This window comes from Thamnophis sirtalis, unplaced genomic scaffold, assembly GCF_051295495.1.
Source record: "Thamnophis sirtalis isolate CommonGarterSnake01/CBP01778 unplaced genomic scaffold, rThaSir2_p1.2 scaffold_15, whole genome shotgun sequence".
In the NCBI taxonomy this organism is placed as follows: Eukaryota; Metazoa; Chordata; class Lepidosauria; order Squamata; family Natricidae; genus Thamnophis; species Thamnophis sirtalis.
This window is the reverse complement of record NW_028261395.1, coordinates 15710008-15731646: the sequence shown is the minus strand read 5'-3', so window position 1 is coordinate 15731646 and position 21639 is coordinate 15710008. Positions and strand designations below refer to the sequence as shown.

Genomic DNA, 21639 nt, shown 5'->3' with positions numbered 1-21639 from the left:
GTGTTTCTTATGCATTGATTTTACATCTCTTTTCAAGCCATTTATACCACCTGTTCCATATCTTATAGTATTGTTTCCATCGTTAGTTTGTCCATTTCTGAGCATTCTAACACCTTTTTTATGGTTTCTGCATTTGATGGAATGGTTTTTAGTTTCCAACTTTGGGCATATGAAATTCTGGCAGCAGTAATTATATGAAGCATTAAATATTGCATATCCTTACTAATATTTTTATTATTATTATTCCTAGAAGAAACAGCTCAGGGTTCATGTCAATTTTTTGTTCTATTATTTCTTCTAACCATTTTTTAATTTTGGTCCAGAATTATTTGGTTTTCGGACACGTACACCACATATGGTAGAAGGTCTCCTGTTGGTGATTACATTTCCAACAGTTTGGAGATCTATTTGGGAACATTTTGGCCAATCTCACCAGAGGTAAAGGCCACCTATAAAACATTTTGTAAATGTTTTCCTTATAGGATACCAACATTGTCAATTTATAATTTTCCCCCCATACTTTTTCCTAGTTCTCCAATTCAATATTATACCCGAGGTTTTTAGCTCAAAATATCATTGTTTCCTTCATGGTTTCCTCCTCCATTTTGAATTTTAAGAGACAATTGTATGTTTTTGTAATCATTTTTTCTTCTGTTCCCGTTACTATTTTGTCCAATTCTTGTTGTTAGTTTTGAAATCTGTACTGTTCTAAGTCCTTTTTGTATCTTGTTTGAATTTGTAGGCATGGCCACCAGCCTAATTCAATTCCCTGTAATTTTAAGTCCTAATTTGTTTTAAGTTTTCCTTGCCCATCCAATAACTCCTTATATGTCAATATCCTATTCAGATCTATTACATTGGGGTAGATATTTGCTTCCATGGTTGATATCCATCTGGGAATTTTTGCGTAGAAGTTTCTTTTGATTTTCATCCATATTTCTATAAGGCCCCTCTTACTTGATGTCTCTGGAAGTATTTATGGGCTTTACTCTTTCCCTCCCAGATAAAAGTATGCCATCCCAGCAATAAATCATGACCCTTTATTGTCAATATTCTTTTATTTTGAAGTTACCGCTGCTGCCTGATAGTATAGCTCCCAATCTGGGAGGCCAAATCTTCCTTTGATTCTAGAGTCCTGTAGTAATTTTAATTTTATCCTAGCTTTTCCCCCCAACCAAATAAAATTTAAAATTATTTTAATTAGTTCTATGGGGGAAAAAATGCCTAATTTTACTGGTATGGTTTGGAATAGAAATACAATTTTTGGTAGAATATTCATTTTTATGGTCGTAATTCTTCCAATCAGCTATAATAGTAATTTAGCCCAATTTTCCAAGTCCTTTCGTATTTGTTGTAATAATTTTGAATAATTTTCTTCTTTTATGATAGAACATTTAGCTGTTAGCCAGATTCCAAGATATTTTACTTTTTAACTATTTGCATTTCCAATACTCTCTCCAATTCCTCATTTTGCCTTTGTGTAAGATTTTTAGTAATTATCTTTGTTCTATTTGTATTTATTTTTAAGCCTGCAACTTTTAATATTTTCCATTTCAAGGGGTTCTTCTATTATAAATTCAAATTCAAATTTAATGAATTTATATGCCGCCCAATCCCGAAGGACTCCCAGCAGTTTACAGAAATACATCACTAAAAAGATAAAAATTAAAAAATAGAGAAGAAAAGCATATTAAAAAGACACTTCATGCACTCAATCTAGGCGGAGCTTGACCTCACTCATGAGGTCAACAGCCCCAGGCCTGCCGGAATAGCCAGGCTTTAGTAGCCTTTCGGAAGACCGAGAGAGTGGGAAGGGTCCGGATCTCTGGGGGTAGATTGTTCCATAGGGTCGGAGCAGCTACAGAGAAGGCCCTCACCAGAGGAGTCGCCAGACGACATTGTCTGGTTGACGGCACCCAGAGAAGGCCCATCCTGTGTGATCTTATCGGCCGTTGGGAGGTATGTGGCAGAAGACGGTCTCGCAGATATCCGGGTCCTAGGCCACGTAGGGCTTTAAAGGTGATAACAAGCACCTTGAAGCGCGTTCGGAGACCAATAGGGAGCCAATGCAGCTCGTGGAGGATAGGTGTAACATGGGTGTATCTCGGTACATCCAATATCGCTCACGAGGCTGCATTCTGGACCAGTTGTAGTCTCCAAACACTTTTCAGGGGCAGCCCCATGTAGAGCGTGTTACAGTAGTCGAGTCTTGAGGTGACGAGGGCGTGAGTGACCATTTGAAGTGCCTCCCGGTCCAGGTAGGGCCGCAACTGGTGCACCAGGCGAACCTGGGCAAAAGCCCCCCTGATCACAGCTGACAAGTGATGTTCTAGTGTCAGCTGCGGATCCAGGATAACACCCAAGTTGTGGACCTTCTCTGAGGGGTGTAAATTTTCACCCCCCCAGGTTTAGAAATGGAATATCTGGACTGTCCTTGGGGGGCAACATCCATAGCCATTCGGTCTTGTCCGGATTGAGTGCAAGCTTGTTCACTCCCATCCAGGCCCTGACAGCTTCCAGGTACTGGCACATCACTTCCACCTCTACACTGAGTTGGCACGTGGCAGAGAGATATAGCAGATATATAGATATATCTGCATATTGATGGTATTTAATCCCGTGCCAGTGAATAATCTCACCCAGTGGCTTCATGTAGATATTAAATAGGATGGGGGACAAGACCGAGCCCTGCGGCACCCCATATTTGAGGAGCCTAGGGGTCGACCTCTGTCCTCCAACCAACACCGACTGCGACCTGCCCGAGAGGTAAGAGGAGAACCACCGTAAAACGGTGCCTCCCACTCCCACCTCTCCCAGCCGTCGTAGAAGGATACCATGGTCAATAGTATCGAAGGCCACTGAGAGGTCAAGAAGCACCAGGATAGAGGAATGTCCTCTATCCCTGACCCGCCAGAGATCATCGGTCAGCGCGACCAAAGCGGTTTCGGTGCAATAACCAGGCCTGAAAACAGACTGAAAGGGATCTAGATAATCTGATTCATCCAAGGTCCGTCGGAGTTGAAAGGCCACCACCTTCTCAACAACCTTCCCTAAAAAAGGGAGGTTGGAGACTGGACGATAGTTATTGAGGATAGCTGGGTCCAGAGAAGGCTTCTCAAGGAGGGGTCTTACGACCGCTTTCTTCAAAGGTTGCGGGAAAGATCCCTCTTGCAGAGAGGTGTTCGCAATCCTCTGGAGCTAGCCTCGTGTTACCTCCCTGCTGGTTGAGACCAACCAGGAGGGACACGGGTCCAGCAAACAGGTGGAGGCACTCATCGCTCCCGTGGCCTTGTCCCCTTCCTCAGGGGTGACAAGCTAGAACTCCCTCCAAAAAATCTGATCAAGGCCCTCCCTCGGCATCTCCGCTGGTACTGTCCAAGTGGAGTCAAGTTGCCATGCATCTGAATTTTGATCACATGACCAGGGGAATGCTGTTTGGTTGTAAGTGTGAAAACCAGTCATAAGGCACAGCAATTTTATCTTACAATATCAAGTTTGAAACCAATCATCTTTCAATGGGTTCTGGATTGAATTTCTGGATTTCCAGCTGGTTCTGGATTTCCGGACTGAATTTCATATTATGCTAGTAGACATGAATATGGAACATTCTCCGCTTGAAGAGGATATTAAGATAAAATGCCAAGGCAGGTCATTGTATTTGATTTCTTCAAATGCACAAATTGTTTGGTGATTTGAGCCCCTCCATCATTCAGAGTCCAAAGAGACCATCTTTATTTAGGTTTTCGGTCTTGGTTGTTTATTAGAAAACAAAACATTGCATTTCTAGAGCAACAGTAGAATCAACTTCATTTAACATCAAGGTCCAGCATAAGATGATCTGGGTCAAAGTCATCAATCATACAGACGGAGCGGAAGAATGCGACTTATATGAAATAGATCGTTTTGTGTGATCATTTCTTGTCATTGTGTTTTAGCCAGGCAACCCCTGAAAGAAGTTTCTCTTTGATGAGCCTCAACAAAACAAAACTACGAAATAGAATGTGTTAGATCGAGTAAAGGAAGGCACACAAAGGATCTAGTAACAACAGCTCTTTATTGCAAATCAGGTAAACATCCGACTGAAGAAGGGTAGGGCAGCATCCCCTTTTAAAGGGATCTGTTAGACCTCTTGACCAATGCGTTAAACCTCTGTTCCCGGAACAGAGGACCTTGGCGGAAACCTCTGTCAGTTGGGGGGGGGGGAGATATCTAACAGAATGCAACAAGGATAGGAGTCCTTCCGGCATATATAATTTTAATAATACTTGTTTTAGGTATTGATTAACTACTTTATTAACCAGCTTTGTCGTAGGCCGCCCAGAGTCACTTGCTTTGCGAGAAGCAGAGATGTAGCTTTGCGAGCTATATAAATTTGACCAATACATAACTATAGCCAGAAACAAGACCTACCGTACAATCCTTTTGAGCCAATATTAGGTTGACTCTCTTTAAATCAGATATAGGCAAGGAGGTCAATACCAAGCATGAGGGCAGCCTCGTCTGAAATTTCCTAACATTAATACACGCAGCAGCCGCATAATCTGTTTGCATCACAATTTCTCTGCAGATTTTTGGGCTGAATTTTGGGACTGAAAAAAACCCACACTTCTGCCCATCCTGCCTGGCGCTTGCCTACCATCTAGTGGCCGAGGCCATGTTTACAGCTCAGCGTCTGACCAGCCTAATTCAATCCAGACATTAATTAATTAAATACATGTAATTAATTGCTTTACTTAAGGCTCTTTTTCGTCCTCTCTCTTTCGCAGCCCATCAGATGCACTCCTCTCCAGCAGGGGATCGTCTGCAAGTAAACCGATTTGCGACCGTGTCTAAGCCGCAGAAGGAATCCCAATGGACCGCGGCCGTGCCCGCGGCCGACATGGCAGACGGCTCTTCGGCTGCCCGCTCCAAACATGGCCGCCCACTCTCGACTTTCCTCCCTTCCAACGAGTGGAACTCTTCCCTAAACTTCCGCCCGGCGGCGGCCATTTGGCGAGCGCCTTCGGAAGAAGTGCCCTTGTGCCGTCACTCAAGATGGCCGCAGAAGCCTCGCCGACCCACTCGGGGGCGGGGAGATTAGACCACGTGAGGCAGAGAAACCAATGGTAGGGCGGGAAGGGCGGATGGCCCTCTCCTGGCAAGGACGCCACTTCCTGAAAGCCGCTGCGCCATCGGGAGAAGGACGAGCGGCGGGAGGTGAGTCGGTAGTGCCGTCGAGGACAGCGCTTCTCTGGCCTTGGGAAGCCCCCGGGGCCTCTCCTTTTCGCCCCGCTGGAGGGAGGAATGGGGGCGGGCCTACCTGGCAGGGCTGCATGTGTGTTTGTGTGTGGGGGGGTGTCTGCATGCCTGGGCCTAAATTCCCCCGGGACCCCCAGGTGACTTCCCTGTGCTGAAGGAGGTGAGGGAGACCTTCTTTCTCAGGCTGGCCCTCCTGGCAGGGCTGCTGTGGCTGGAAGGGCAGCCATGAGGAGCCCTCTGATGGGGGAGCAGGAATACATGGTGGCTGCTGCCTCAGTTTCCCTGCCTGAAGCCCCCGCCCTCTCCTCCGGCTCCTTGGGCTTCGCCTGGGGAAACTGAGGCAGGAAGGAATCGCTGGGCAGCCCCGGGGCAGCCTCTGTCCCCTCCTCGGTGGATCTGAGAGCGGGAGGGGCGCCGTGGGGGTGGTATGGATGGCCTCTTAGGGTCCCTGCCAGGCTGCCAGAGCCTCCCCTGCAGTTCACGGGCATTTCTCCCTCCTCCTCCTACACGTGACTCTGATGGAGAAGAGATTTGGTGAATTGGGTGGATGGGAGACCACCATGAGATCATCTGGTGCCAGAAGACTGACCAAGGAAGACTCAGCCTGGATTTGGGGAGGGGGGGGGGCGAAGGGACACTATGTCCTAACTGAAACTTTTTTCTCTTCCATCCTTTTTTGTGTCATGAAGCTCTGGTCTTTATTTGCTCACCTGGGGGAGAGTCGCCCGTCTTAAAAAGACTGAGCGGCTTTCAACTCACAAATGGCATCAGTTCATGTGGGAAGGGAAGACAACCGAAACTGACGAGAGGACAGTTGTGTGTGCAATCCTGACAAACAGGTGTAAAAGGGAAATCCTTTCCTGATTTAGGGACCATTTTAATTACTTAAACTGTATTTCACTCTGGAAAGACCCCACTCTTCCGCCCTCCAGGGGATATTAACATCTATCCCCCTTCACTGCCATCTGATGGGGATTTGATCCTGGCTTTCCCCTGATTTAATGTTTTCTCTATTTTTCTGTCCACACGCTCTGCAGCCATGTGTGAGCTGATGCTTTATTTAAACTTATATCTGTGTTTGTGAGCTATTGATACAAATACAGAAAGCAGGCTAGTTGCAGCAATAACCTTCCCTGGATGGATGTGAGAGTTGGACACTAAGAAGAGCTGATCCTAGAAGAACGGATGGCTTTGAAGCGTGGTGCTGGCGTAAATGATTGTGCATACCGGCTTGGCACGAAAGGCGGCATGTGAGTGGTAGGCACACATGCATGCCTGCCCAGCTCCATTGATGTGAGCAGCGGGCACACGCTCCCTCTCTCCCTCCACTCGCCAAATTAAGCCTTGTGTAGGAACGGAGGGTGCTTGCATGAGAGCATGAAGCTCCCCTCATGTGAGCAGAGAGCGTGTGTGCTCGCCCATGAAACTCCGCTCACATCCTTCATTTGTACAAATGGAACTTTGCACACACTCTTGCCCGCCCAGTTTAGAACAGGCCACGGCCTGGTGTATCAGTTACTGGACAGCCCATATAATGTATTGTGTTAGTGTTCTGTTTCAGTGATTGCCTGACTTTAGGTATGCTAAATAAACAACCAGGCAGCAGTACAGCAATTTTGTTATTTATTAAAAAAAGGAACGGATGATTCTAAACAGATAAAGAGATAAAACTCTTATGGAATATTAACCATCAGAAGGGCAGCACTTTGACTTTCATTCTGAGTTTCCTTGCCTGTTGCAATAATTGCCATTTTAAGGTGAAGAGACTGGGCACATGTCTGCATACACACACAAGATATTACTCTTTGTGACATCATCCAGTTTTGACTCAGCACTTACCGGTTTGCTGTTAAGGACCATGCAGTGAAATATTTAATCTCTTGCCTTCTTCTGCGGGCAGCTGTGCCTTTTCTTTCAAAAAGTCCAGAAGAATTAGAAGTCGACTCTTGAGACAAAAAGACCCCATGGTCTCGGTCTTGGGCATCCCACCTTTTTAAAAAATGGATTATTAACGTACATGCCTGCTTGGGTGTAAGTGACATAAAACTAAAGCTTGAAAAGAGAATATTGTTCTACGTTTGCCTAGCAGCGAGTGGGCTAGATTTAAAACCAAATTATTACTGAATACTTTATTTGAAAAACTGCTACAGAGTTGTTCAAATGGTATATTCGGCTGGCACTTGTTCAGGAATTATATCCTATATCTCCCTCTGACAGGAGGATTCCTTTTATCTCAGTTACTACTGAGGCTCTGGGTAAGGTTATCTGTAAAAGGCATTCATATTTCTGTTCTTTCTGTTAAAAAGTTGCAGTGCTAACAACATTGCAGGCATTGGGGCATCTAGATGGTTGTTGATTTTCTCCATTTAATGTGAAATGTGTGCTTTGCTAATATCTTTCCAGCTGGATTTTATTTAAAGCTCTATTGGGGACCGATTGTTACTTCTCAGTGAGAGAATCCTAAGCCACTTAGATTCAGTGCTCTGTTATATGTCTCATATTCTAAGAACCAATTGGATGGCATCTTTTGTGTGTCCTTAGGCAGTCTTGAAAAGCTAAGGTGGATTGGATCTGGTTTGTAATTGGATGGGAGATTAGTAGGAAATCCTTGGGCAGGGAGCTGCAAAACAGTCTTCCAGGGGAAATTTATGTCCTGGGCATGAGGTCCTCAGGGGTCGAGTATCCCAGAGTTTTCCAGTGTGGTCCTGGTACTTTTACATCAGGGGTGTCAAACCTTTTGGCCACTTTAAGACTTGTGGACTTCACCCCCAGGTCTTAAAATGGCCAAGGTTGGAGACCCTTGTTTCACATCATCACACTGTCTCCTGCAACCTCTGATTGCCTGCAACTAAAATTGTGTTGTTGTGTAGCTTTGCTTTGCCGAGGTTTCTCCTGCTTTTCTGGATCAGTGAGCACTGACTTCTTTCCTGTTTTTGCAGGTTGCTGTTGTCATTGACTTGGTTCCCGCAGCCATGTTGGCAGCACGATTGGTGTGCCTTCGGGCTCTCCCCGGCAGCAGTCTGCGCTCTGCCGTCGCTCAGATTTCGCCCACCGTGAGAAATTCCTCCCTCAATTCCTCCCTCAAGACCAAACAATGGCTCATGCAGCCTTACCAGGTGCGTCTCTCCAGAATCTCATCCTTCCTTTATTGTTTTCCAATTGGTTTCTATGCACGAGTCCTCAGTGGACTTGTGGAACTTGGCTGAGCTTGAAACAGCTAAGCAGGGTCGGCCTGGGAGAGAATTTTGAAGAGAGACCACCAGGCAGTCCAGCCTGGAAGCTAAACATCAATGAGAAAAGCAAAAAAAGAAAAGAGGTTGGAAGGTGTTGATGACCTAACTTCCAATTTGTGGTCCAAAGCAGGGCCCGGACGTCTCCATGTAGACATTGGGAGGTGAACTTGGTCCAAGGGAGTCTTTGCTCTTTTCTTTCTTTCTTTCTTTCTTTCTTTCTTTCTTTCTTTCTTTCTTTCTTTCTTTCTTTCGCATTTATTCAGTTCATTAGTCACCCCTCGGTGTGAACAACTACATGGTGTATGTATTTCAATTTAAAAAGGCAGACCAAGGCTCTGAGTCATAACTGGAAGCCTGGCAGGATCAATTGGCCAGTGTGGACTTGCGGGGGGGGGGGGGGTGTCTCTGAAATGCAGCAGAAAGAAAAGGGGGGGACAGCTGGTTTGGGGGGATTGGACTTAATAGAAAGGTAGCTTTTTGCAATGTCAGAGGCTCTTCCGTGCTTTGGGGCTCACATGCTCTGCCTTTGATACTTTAAATATAACCACTTTAATCCCAGTTTAATGTCTCAGGGGACTGTAGTAGGGAATATCTAAAAAACCACACACAGCAGGCACTATAAATTCCACGCACACAACAGCCCACACTTTGCTAGAGAGAAGTTCCCAGATGATGGGCTCCAGCACCAGTCCAAAAGCTCGGAAGACAAAACCTCTATTCTCGTTGACCGACCCAGGTTGGATCCTGCGACATAATCCTGGGACATGTAGATTCACCTTCATTCGTGAAAGTCTTCCGCCTCTCCTGGTTTGAGAAAGAGAAGGGGCGAAACACTAAATCAAGGTTTGCGCAGGCTCATGTAGGAGTCATGATGGGTCCAGCCAAGAGCCTCTGAAATCCAGCTAGCGACATAGGAGGGGCCCTTAATCAGGATCTGAGCCGTGGTCTTCCTCTCGCTCGCTCGCTCACCACCACACGTGGGTGGAGACTTGGAGTTCTGCTCTGCCTTGAACTTCCCTCATTGACGTGGAACCCATTTCCTGGGGTGCCACCAGGGCTGACCCTCCAGACCTCTTGTCTTTCAGGCAGCGAGAGAGGAGAAGTGTCATGGCTGCGTCTCGCCTATCCCGGCAGGCAGACATTCGCATTGAGGGGGGGGGGGAAGATGGGAATGTGAAGGGGGGGAGGGAGGGATGGAAGCCCAGCTGAGCCTCGTGAGAAGCTCAGCCAGCCAAGGTCATTAACCCACCTGCAGAGCTGGGAACCCAGCACCTGTTTCCTGACGAATAGACGAGCCCCTGGTTGGTCTTCTGCAGATGGGATGGATGGACTGAGGGAACTTTCCTCTGTGTCATCCGCAGGGAGAAACCTCCCAGTCGGCTGAGGCTCTCTCGCTAGCCCTTTAAGCTCCAGGGAAGGCCACTCTTGGCAAAACCAAATGGCCCCTCCTTTGCTCCATGACTGGAGGGGGACCGAGTGAGGAAGGCCCCGTGCTTCCCCTTGTCAGCTCCTCAAAAGGGATTGTGGGTGTTCGCGGGGGCTGAAAAGGGTACTAGATTTAACTTCCTTGATCAGCCAAGTTGCAAAGCCTGGTTTTCAAACTTTAATATGGTTTAGTTCCTCCGGAATCTGTGGGTTTGTGTGTGGCCGGAAGTGGGAGAGTTGTCAGGGATGCCGGTCAGAACATCCCTCTTGGCAAATGAGCCTCAGCCTGATTTCGTTTTCCATGCAGGGAAAGTAGGAGGCACAGCTCTCGTGTAGCTCTTCCTTCGAGAATTCCTCTAGAGTTCACCTTTCTTGCCCGTTCTGTTGTTTTGAACCTTAGGGATATTCCTCCAGGGTTCGGACAGGGATACGCCAAAGGAAAACTGGTCAAGAAGTGAAAGAAGCAGCTTTTGAACCCTCAATGGAAACGGCCTTTAAAAGTAGGTGCCCATCTATGTCGGGGGGGGGGGAGGGTCCTTAACTCTGCCAGAATCAGGGCCGGCAGAAGCCAGTGGAGTCCTGTTTTTTTCTACCCTACTTGCTCTGATTTAAAAGATGTCCGCTGTGCAAATAAAGCATGCCATCCGATTCCTGCTTAAACCCTAGACTTCTTGGGCAGGATTCAACTCTGAACCAAGCAAAGGTACTTTGATCCTGGCATGGGCACCCTTCTTTTCCTCCTTAGAGGAGTACACAGTCCTTTTGTGACATGTGTCAAACAGGAAATGTGTGTGTGCGCGCACACAAACACACACGGAAACCTTTGGTCTTTACTAAATGTAAAATTGGCCCTGTGCAGGTCACCTTTAGGGCCGTGATGGTGAACCTATGGCACGCAGAGCCCTCTCTCTGGGCACACACACCATTGCTAGCTGGGCTTCTGGTTTCAGCACAGACATGGGCACAAGCCAGCTGGTCTTCATGGGCACCGGAAAATGGCCTGAAAACAGCCTGAAAAATGGTCAAACACCAGGCATTTTCTGGGCTAAAAATAGCCTGAAAACAGCCAAAAAAAGGGCCAAAAAACAGGCATGCGCCCGATGGCCAGCTGGTCTTCAGGTTTCCAGTGCTCCAACATGCACACATGCATGCGCATGCACGGACATTCTGATTTGGGCACTCGGTGCCAAAAGAGTTCAGCATCGCTGCTTTAGGGAATCGTCTTGGTGCAACCCTTTCTCAAGGAGAGAAATTATCTCCAGTTAATTGCTCTTTTCTCTTTTATCAGTTCACCAGGCAGGACGATGGATCGTGGCCGGGGGCGCTGCTGTCGGTCTCGGCGCTCTCTGTTATTATGGGCTGGGCATGTCCAATGAAATCGGCGCACTGGAAAAAGCTGTGTAAGCAGTTTATTTCTAATGGGAACCATCTCTGGCCGTACCGGCCTTTGGGAACCTCAGCGGATATGGACCTATTTAGTAATCCAACAGCTATGTATATGTATATCCAAGTCCACAAGGGAGAAAACATGGCATATTCATCTCGCAATTAAAGTAATTACAGTAAAATCAATGTATGGATAGTTCTGAGTACACGCTGGAGAAATGTAGTGGAAGGTGATTTGCAATTCAGACCCTAGCAATAATCTATTTTTAAAGATTCACTTAAATTACTTCAGGGGGGAGGGGGGAACACCTCACAAAGTTGGGTATTGATTTAATCATCATGCCAAGAACTGGGTTTGCTGAGTGGAAAAACCTTGGCAAAAATAAATAAGCCAATCTTGATAAAGAGAGCCTGTTGGCTTGTTTGAAGCTTTCTTATTTGTTTTGGTTTAGCATATAATGAATGAAAGTCCCAAAGGAGCTTTTTCAAAAGGCAACTGGACTTTGTTTTTCCTTGAAAATGTTTTGCTTCTCATCCAAGAAACTTCTGGAGGAACTGAAGAAGCTTCTTGGATGAGAGATGACACTTATCCAGGGGAAAAAACAAGAAAGTCCAGCTGCCTTTTGTAAAAGCACCTTTGGGACAACCATGAGCTGGAAGGCTGAGAATCTCCCTAGACTTATTAACGGGGTCCTTGGTGAGCGTAAGGGTTGCCATATTCTTCCAAAGGGACTTCCCTTGACTTTTGTGACATCCTAGATTTACCTCAGAAAGAATGAAACCCAGAAAACAGGCTGCAGAAATTAAATCTCGTGGGTCTTACTGTAACAACAAAAGTTTGCTTCTAAGAATATTCCAAATGAATTTTATTGTTTTGCAAAATTTATGGCATCTTTCCGCTTGAATGGAGAGCCTCCGTCCACTTGGAAGGCAGTTCAGAGGGAAGAGGAGGTCTTCAGCCCCAAACTGAGAATCTGTGCAATTGCTTTTAAAAAGAGGCATTTCAGGAGGCTCATGCACAAAACCCCTCTCCGTGCCTGCGTAATGAACTCACATAGTAATTTTGGACCTTTGCTGGAGGGGGGGGGGGCGATAGCTGTGTACTTACAGCCCTTTGGGCACAGCCAAGGGCAGCTTTCATGGGCCTGAAGAAAGAGGCAGCTGCTTTAATGATGAGAGAGGAGCTGGCATTCCAGTGGGCTCTGTTTTGAAGGGTTTGCATAACCCTGGCATGGTCCCTCGTTGGATTTAGTCCCAGCATGTGGCTACAGATAGTCCTTGACTTACAGCACTTTGTCTAGTGACTGTTCGGAGTCAGTTGTAAGTCGAGGACTATCTATATGCAACACGACCGATACGCCATCAGAGAAAAGGACAGAGTTTCTTGCCCTATCTGTGTAGAGGGAGGCTTACCCTATGGTTTTTTCTGTGGTTTTTCCAGGATTTGGCCCCAGTATGTGAAGGACCGGATTCATTCCACTTACATGTACTTTGTCGGAAGCATAGGCTTGACCGCCTTGTCTGCAGTGGCCGTCAGCAGAACTCCTGCCATGATGGGGCTCATGATGAAGGGTTCCTGGCTGGTAAGGTTTCCTCTCTCTGCCCTGTGTGGGGAGGGGGGGGGAGACACCCAACTGTTATGGGTGCAGATGAGGTGAAACTTGTCTTAGTGCCAATAGCTGTGAGAGGGATCTAGAGGACAATCGTTTAAATATGAGCCAACAGTCTGCAGTAGCAGCCTTAAAAACCCAACGTAATCCTGTTACGCTGTTACCTTCCCACCAACGGAATCCTAGGCTGCATTAACAGAGTGATAGAATCAACATCACGTGAACTTCTAGTGCCACTTTACAAAACCTTAGTGAGCTTGGAAATGCTGCATCCATTTCTGGGCACCACAATACAGAAAAGAATGGTGAGACTCTGGAAAGAGTGCAGAGAAGAGCAACAACGATGATTAAAGGCCAGGAGGCTAAAACATACGAAGAACGGTTGCGGGAACTGGGTATGACTAGTTTAAGGAAAAGGAGGACTAGGGAAGATATGACAGCAGTCTTCTAATATTTGAGAGGCTCTTACAAAGACAAAGGGGTCAAATTGTTTTCCAAAACACTAAAAGGCAAAATGAGAAACAATGGATGGAAATTGATCAAGGAGAGAAGCAACCTAGAACTTAAAAATTTCCTAACTAGGTGAGCCCTTTTGCTTGCAGCCAGGCAAGAAGTTGTGATGGTAAAGGGGTGGGTGGGCCTGGGACCATTTGTTTACATTTACTTATTTTTGCCTATTTATTGTAATATTGTTATGCCACATGTCTCCCCTGCAAGGAGACTCTACACAGCTTCAGATTATAGAATAGGTAGAAAAAAATCATTAGAATATTCTGCTTAGCTGTCGTTTAATCACTTATTTAGCAATACCTCCAGCAAGGAACGTTTAGGAAAGAAACACAATCAAACCTCAACTTTTTATTTTTACCTAATAATATAAACTAGCCATTTGCTATAACAAAAAACCTATCTCGTCAGTAAAAAAAAACCCAAAATCAAAGTTTCATTTTTGTCTTCCTTTGTCTAGCACAAAATCCAGAAGTGCTTTCCAAGTAGAAACAAAAGTAATTGTGGTTCCCTCCCCTCCTTTAATCAAAGCATTCAATTTGCTCACCTCTGCTACCCCCCCCCCCCCGTCAACCTTTGCAGCTGTTCATCCATTGTGGGAATAAAAGTTGGAATCCTTTCCCTCCCTTATTTTTCATTTGCTTTTGTATTTAGAAGTTTAATAACATTTGTATGCCGCCCAATCCCATAGGACTCCGGGCAGCTAACAATACAAACAAATCAAAAGAAAAAGAGGAAAGAAAAGATAGATTTAAAAACACACCATGCACTCCATTTCAAGTGGGGCTGGACCATATTTTGGGGTCAACAGCCCCAGGCCTGCCGGAACAGCCAGGTTTTAGTGGCTTTACGGAAGGCCGAGAGAGTGGGAAGAGTCCGGATCTCTGTGGGGAGATCATTCCACAGGGCCGGAGCAGCTACAGAGAAAGGCCTCCCCCGAGTAGTTGCCAACCGGCATTGCCCAGTCGACGGTACCCGAAGGAGGCCCAATCTGTGAGATCTTATAGGTCGTTGGGAGGTATGTGGCAGGAGGCGGTCCCGTAGGTCAGTGTTTTTCAACCTTTTTTGTGCAAAGGCACACTTTTTTCATGAAAAAAATCACAAGGCACACCACCATTAGAAAATGTTTAAAAAATTTAACTCTGTGCCTATATTGACTATATATAAAGTGTTTTTCCCACGGCACACCTTACACTATGTCACGGCACACTAGTGTGCCACGGCACAGTGGTTGAAAAACACTGCCGTAGGTATCCAGGTCCTAAGCCATATAGGGCTTTAAAGGTAACGACCAGCACCTTGAAGCGCATTTGGAGACCGATGGGAAGCCAGTGCACTCGCGGAGGATAGGTGTAACATGGGTGTACCTAGGTACACCCGATATCGCTCACGCGGCTGCATTCTGGACCAGTTGTAGTCTCCGAACACTCTTCAGGGGCAGCCCTAAGTAGAACACATTACAGTAATCAAGCCTAGAGGTGACGAGAGCATGGGTGACCATTTGAAGTGCCTCCCGGTCCAGGTAGGGTCGCAACTGGCGCACCAGGCGAACCTGGGTAAAAGCCCCCCTGGTCACAGCTGACAGATGGTATTCTAATGTCAGCTGAGGATCCAGGAGGACACCCAAGTTGCGGACCCTCTCTGAGGGGCAAAGGGTTTCGCCCCCCCAGGCTAAGAGATGGGATATCTGGTCCGTTCTTGGGGGGCAGCATCAACAGCCACTCGGTCTTGTCTGGATTGAGTGCCAGCTTGTTTACTCCCATCCAGACCCTAACAGCCTCCAGGCACTGGCATATCACTTCTACCGCTTCGCTGAGTTGGCACGGGGCGGACAGATACAACTGAGTATCGTCCGCATATTGTTGATATTTGATCCCGTGCCGACGAATGATCTCACCCAGCGGCTTCATGTAGATGTTAAATAGGACGGGGGACAGGACCGATCCCTGAGGCACCCCATATTTTAGGGGCCTAGGGGTGGACCTCTGTCCTCCAACCAACACCGACTGCGACCTATCTTGAGAGGTAAGAGGAGAACCACCGTAACACGGTGCCTCCCTCATGGCCTAACCAGGTCTCAGTAATACATGCCAGGTCTGCCCCCTCGTCTAATATTAAGTCCCGGACGAGGGGAGCTTTCTGAATCACAGACCTGGCATTTAGCAGCAGCAACCTGAGGCCAGGGCCCTGGCATCTCTTGCCACCGGGTCCGAAGGTTGAGTTTTCAGGGCCGGAACGAGGGATCGCTGTAATGTAGCGATCCCTCCTTCCCCGGTAATGGCCCGTTCTGAAACTCCCGTCGTACCTGCCTCTCCCAACCATGACCGGGATGCTCCGGCCCGTCGCCATAGACCCCCCTCCCCTCCCACGTCCCCCGATCTCCCCAGCAGGCCATTCGTATCATACACTCTGGGACGAGAGGCTGGACCAGGCCCCCATCCACTTCTGCTTCTGCACTCAGTGTATTTTTGTATTTCATATTATAAACTAATAAAAACTGTAAACATGGAAGGAAATGGATTAAAAATACCAGACTTGTTTTTTTTAATGCTCTTGTGCCCTATTTGGCGATCCATCTCTGTCCACAAGAGGGACAGATTCTAACTATCCTAGTTTGTTTCAATAAATACACATGTTTTTCTGCAATGAAGAGAACACCCAGTCCTGGGACTCCTTAGCCTTTACTCGAAGTAAGTAGCATTTCCCAAACGGAAACAGGGGTGCCCCACTTAGTTTCAGAAGAGGGTTTATATCTCTATTAGCAGTAGATGCCTAAACTCCTCCAAAATTCAGGAATAACCCATTCTTCCTCCTATCCCATTTTCTGATACAGGGGACATGATGAGTCTGTTTTGAATAAGTGCAGTATTTAATAAAGGAGGGTAATTTTAGATTTCTATCTAAAATTATCATGTATGTCTGGGAGAGACACTAGGCTGGAGACACCAGACCAGAATGTCAGAGTTGGAAGGGACCTTGGAGGTCTTCTAGTCCAACCCCCTGCTCAAGCAGGAGACCCTCTAACATTCCAGACAAGTGACTGTCCAGTCTCTTCTTAAAAGTCTCCAGTGTTGGCGCTCCCATAACTTCTGAAAGGAAGCCCTTCCGCTGGTTGATTGCTCCATTCTTGGTAAATTCCTCCTTAGTTCCAGATTGCTTCTCTCCTTGGTTAGTTTCCATCCATTGTTTCTTGTCTTGCGGGGACAGGTGGGAAATTATTTGGGATGTTCACCCTTGAGGTCGTGTTCATGGAAAACACCCCAAAAGCACAGCATAAGAGGCAAGCATGGCTGGCAAATCTTTGATCCAAACGAAGCGCTTCTTGTTGGCCTTCATGAATAGCCATGTGTTGTTTGCAGGCCATCGGTGCCACCTTTGCAGTGATGATTGGAGCTGGCATGTTGGTTCGATCCATAGATTATGAAGAGAGTCCGATCCCCAAACACCTGGCATGGATGCTGCACGCAGGTACTCGCCTTTATGGTTTTCTTAAAACACGCTGACCTCCTAATGCAATGCATTTTGGGGAAATCCCTGCCAGATGCTTTCCTGTATTTTGCCTTTTTTTAGATTTTTTTCTGCAGAAGAATCTCATCAAACTTAGCTTGTTGAGTTAGCAGCTTTGGAAGCTAAGAAATGGTTGTGTGGGTGGAACAGCCTGGAGTCATGGTGTCTCATTGTGTTCAAGGAAACGTATACCCATCATCTGAACCTCATTTGGTATAATTGGTAGCTGGGCTGTATAATTTTAGCATCTTGTATTAGAAGTATTTCTGCACACTCTGCCGTATGGTGTATGGATTGCCTACAGTAGAAGAAAAATTAAAGGGAGGGGGAGTTTGAAACATGGTGGAAATGGTGGTTTTGAGACTCAATGTTGGATTTAAACCTACAACCACACACATTCCCAATGCCACAAGAGGCATTTTCTAAGGAGCTTCTCCATCGTTCAGGCCACGGTTGTCCCAAAGGTGCTATTTTTTCAAGAGGCAACTGGACTTCCTGGTTTTTCTTTGAAGACCTTTCGCTTCTCTTGCTTCTGAAGAAGAAGCTGCTTAGATGAGAAGCAAAACGTTTTGAAAGAAAAAAACAGAAAGTCCAGTTGCCTCTTGAAGAAAACCCCTGCGGTACTTTCATTCATTACCTGCCAAACCAAAACAAATGATTCCCCCGCCCCCAACCAGTCAGAACTGAAGAAGCTGCTTGGATGAGAAGCAAAATGTCTTCAAAGAAAAATCAGAAAGTCCAGTTGCCTCTTGAAAAAGCAGCTATTCCTGGGAATATTCTTGTATTCTTTTCTTGTATTAACTTTTTCCCAGAAGAGGAAGGAATGTCTCAGGTTAGATGAAAATTGATGGGTCCCTGTGACAGTCAGGGTTAGGATGCAGGGTCCATTTAGTACTTTTAAAGAAATCACAATAAAATAATACATGAGTTGAATAAACAAAGCTGCAAGGACTCAAGGTTTTCCCCCCCCCTCTTTCCTGCCGAATTCCCACTGGCATCTCTCTCTCTCTCTCTCTCTTCGCACAGGTGTTATGGGTGCCGTGGTGGCTCCTCTGACTCTCCTTGGCGGCCCCCTCCTCATCCGAGCTGCTTGGTACACGACCGGCATTGTGGGAGGCCTTTCCGCCGTGGCCATGTGCGCCCCCAGTGAGAAATTTCTGAACATGGGAGCCCCACTGGGCGTGGGCCTGGGGCTGGTGCTTGTTTCCTCCGTGGGTAAGTAGATTGGATCTCCCAAGAGAGAGGGGGGGCCAAAGGGCCCCAGGTGCCCCTGAGTCTGACGGTGGATCAGATGTGCTGTTAGTTCTGGAAACATTTCAGTGTACAGGTAGTCCTTGGCTTACAACCCCAGTTGGGGCCAGAACCTCCTTTGCTAAGCAAGGCATTTATTAAGTGAATCAGATCTGGAGGGGGGGGGCGCGTTGTCCTGATCTTTTCTGTCATGGGTGTTCATTGAATCCCACCGCTTCTCCCCTCGACTTTGCTTGTCAGAATCCCGCTGGGGAAGGAATAAATGGAGATCACATTGTAATGATAAACAAGTAGTCCTCAGCTTACAACAGTTCATTTAGTGACTGATCGAAGTTGCGGTGGCACTGCAGTGAGAGTTACGGCCCTTTTTCGGCATGACTGTCCATGGTCACTTTTCATCAGAATTGAGATGCTTGGCAATTGGCATGTACCTCCCCCAAGGTCACCGGATCCCCTTTGGCGACCTTCCGACAAGCAAAGTCAGTGGGGCAGCCAGAATCACGTAACGACCAGGGTACTTCACTTAACAGCTGCAGGGATTCATTCAAGAATTGTGGCAAGAAAAGTCGTAAAACGGCAAAATTAACAGATGACTCCTTTAGCAACAGAAATGTTGGACTCCATTATGGTAGTAAGTCAGGGACTACCAGTAATTAGCTTTTCGGGCAACCAGAGATCCTGCTGAAGTAACTTGCATGGCATTATTCCTGCCATTTTGTGGGGTGGAGGGTGGAAAAGGTGGGTCCTCCACTGACTGTTCTGCCCTCGGGGCTGCGTGTCTTCCAGGATCCATGTTCCTGCCTCCAACTTCCATCTTGGGTGCTGGCATGTACTCGGTGGCCGTTTATGGAGGGTTGGTGCTTTTCAGCCTGTTCCTGCTTCACGACACCCAGCAAGTTATCAAACGTGCGGAGAGTCAACCATACCTGGTGGTCGGAATGCGGAAATACGATCCTATCAACGCGTAAGTGTTGCTGCTCGCTGGATGCAACGTTAGTCGAGCCCCAGCTGACGGTAATGCGGAGCCTGAGGAGAGATCCACGGCTAGCAAATGGCATGGCATCTTGATGATGCTGATACTGATAATAATAACAACAACAATATAATTCCCATTAAAAACACAGCCTTGGGCACTCGAAAACCTTGCTTGCATCTATCTTGGATTGGCCATTGAAAACAGGAAATTTGAAATCTTTGTGGGCATATGACCAGGTATACAGAAAGAGCTGGAAGTGACCTTGGAGGTCTTCTAGTCCAAGCCCTTGCTCAAGCAGGAGACCCTATGCCATTATCAGACAAAATAGCTGTCCAGTCTTTTCTTGAAAACCTCCAGTGGTGGAGCACCCAAAACTTCTGGAAGGAAGCCGTTCCACTGGTTAATGGTTCTCACTGTCAGGAAATTTCTCTTTCGTTCTAGGTAGCTTCTCGTTTCGTTTCCATCCACTGTTTCTTGCCTTCTGAGGCTTCACTCTGAACTCCTTTGCATTTCAGCCTGATTAATAAGGCCTTCTTGGATACTTTTTAAGTAGGATTGTACAATACATGTTACTATGAACTGTTTTTAGCATAAACATCCCATTTCAAATGTAAATCAGTCATTGTCTGTCAGGGGGAGGGGGTCATAGGTTCTTCCGCATCATAGCATTTCTGCATAGGAGAAGGCAGATTTTTTTTAGCAAAGTTTTGAGGTTTCTTGCTTTGTAATAGCATAAGGTGAACCTCCTGCCTGCCTATTAATGATTGTTATTAATGTATTAATAATTGCATGCTAATGATTGTTCAAAAGTCAGCCTTTTATTGCTTAAAATTTAAATTCAACTCAAACCCAGCAGATTCTGTTTTTAAAGGGCTCAAAGCTCAATATGGACTGTTAAATTGATGGTTTACAGCAATGTTTCTCAAACTTGGCAATTGGAAGATGTGTGCATGTCAGCTGGGGAATTCTGGGAATTGAAGTCCACATATATTCAAGCTGCCTTGGTTGAGAACAGTAATTTTCAAGTAGGTTTTTCAGAGCTGAAAGAAAACATATGGGCAAGTCAGCTAATAAAAATGATATTGAGGAGTATGTTGAATTTATTTGCGAAAGAACAGTTAAGTGACTTTAGTTGAAAGAGTACAAAACAGTCCAACAGTCAAATATATGTTTTATGGCTGAACTCTCTCCAACGAATCTCCTTGTATCCTCCTTTCCAGGTGCATGGGCATCTATATGGACACCCTCAACATCTTCATCAGAGTGGCTACCATGCTTGCAGGCGGTGGTGGCAGGAAGAAGTAGATGCAGCTGCACTGATGGGTCACCAGTCAGTTTGTCTGCTTAGCGCAAACTCGAATAAAATGTTTGTTGCGTCCAAGCAACTTTCATGTAGAAGTTTGACATTCTAAGCCCTCGGTCTCAAAATTCTTCTTGGTCAGCATGACTTAGGTCTTGGTTTCCAGTTGTAATTTGTAAAGCATCCAGTGGTAACTAGTTTGCACGTGCCACTCAAATCACTTTACTCGGGTTGGAGAGGTTTTTGAAATGGAAGAGAAGTTCATATCAGTAGATTTATATCTCTAGCAGTTGCTACGTTTGCTTCTACTTTCCAAAGGGGACTCCCTGCCACTCTGCTCAGGCCTGGAAGACCATTTATACTCTTTATCAAGAGCTGAATTCAGCTGTGGATTCAGAAACTACAAAAATATTATTTCAATGGAAATTGCTACCTGCAATTGGCTTCTTTTGGAAGAGGCCTCGTGGTGGGAATAGGATGTAGCGAAGGAAGAGGGTGGAAGCAGAGCAAAGCGTTCTTTTGCTCTGCCCCAAACTCCAGATGGACCCTCATCTTCAGCCACGTTTTTTTTTCTCAAAATCCTCTTTGGCTGGTCCGTCCTTTTGACAACTGGATAGGGATTTCTGAAAGAATATTAAGCAGGACTCTTTATTTAATTCCAGAATTGTAGGCTGGGAAAAAATAATTACGTAAATCTACAAGGGAGAAAATAAATACAAAATAGTGTGAAGCTCCCAGCTTCTGTGATGCTCTCGTTCTTTCACAGATAACAGCAATTCTGTGATGTATAGTGTCAATATCGGGTCTTACTAAATAAAGTCCTTGCACAACAATTTGTAAGTCGTGTTGTCTTTGTCATCTCACACTCTAGAACACATCTTTTGAGATCCGTTGGGAGGGACACACAGCTTCCGAAATTATCCACATGGCCACAATAGTCGATGCAACATTAGAAAATATTGCCCTGTCGACACTAATTAATTTATAGATGTAATACTACTAAATAGGCCACAGCGAGCTCTAGATCTAACCAGATCTGCCAGAGATTCGGTCAGCCGACAGTGGATCTCTTTGCCTCCCCGTTGAACACCCAGCTTCCGAGGTTCATATTGTGGTTCCCAACACAGGGAGCGATGGATATTGACTCCCTGTGCTGCAGTTGGCCATCAGGACTTCTCTATGCCTTCCCCTCCTTTCCGGAGTGCT

The 21639-nt window shown here is 46.2% G+C and overlaps 1 protein-coding gene across 1 annotated transcript; it reads left to right on the top strand.

The window, feature by feature from the left end:
• The first annotated feature begins 5089 nt into the window (after positions 1-5089).
• On the top strand, positions 5090-21266 carry GHITM (growth hormone inducible transmembrane protein). The gene is made up of 9 exons (XM_014060091.2): positions 5090-5196; positions 8178-8354; positions 10297-10396; positions 11185-11296; positions 12724-12865; positions 16759-16867; positions 17933-18121; positions 18944-19121; positions 20354-21266. The coding sequence occupies exons 2-9, from the start codon at positions 8211-8213 to the stop codon at positions 20436-20438; spliced, it is 1059 nt and encodes a 352-aa protein (XP_013915566.2). The 5' UTR covers positions 5090-5196; positions 8178-8210; the 3' UTR covers positions 20439-21266.
• Positions 21267-21639: the final 373 nt, after the last annotated feature.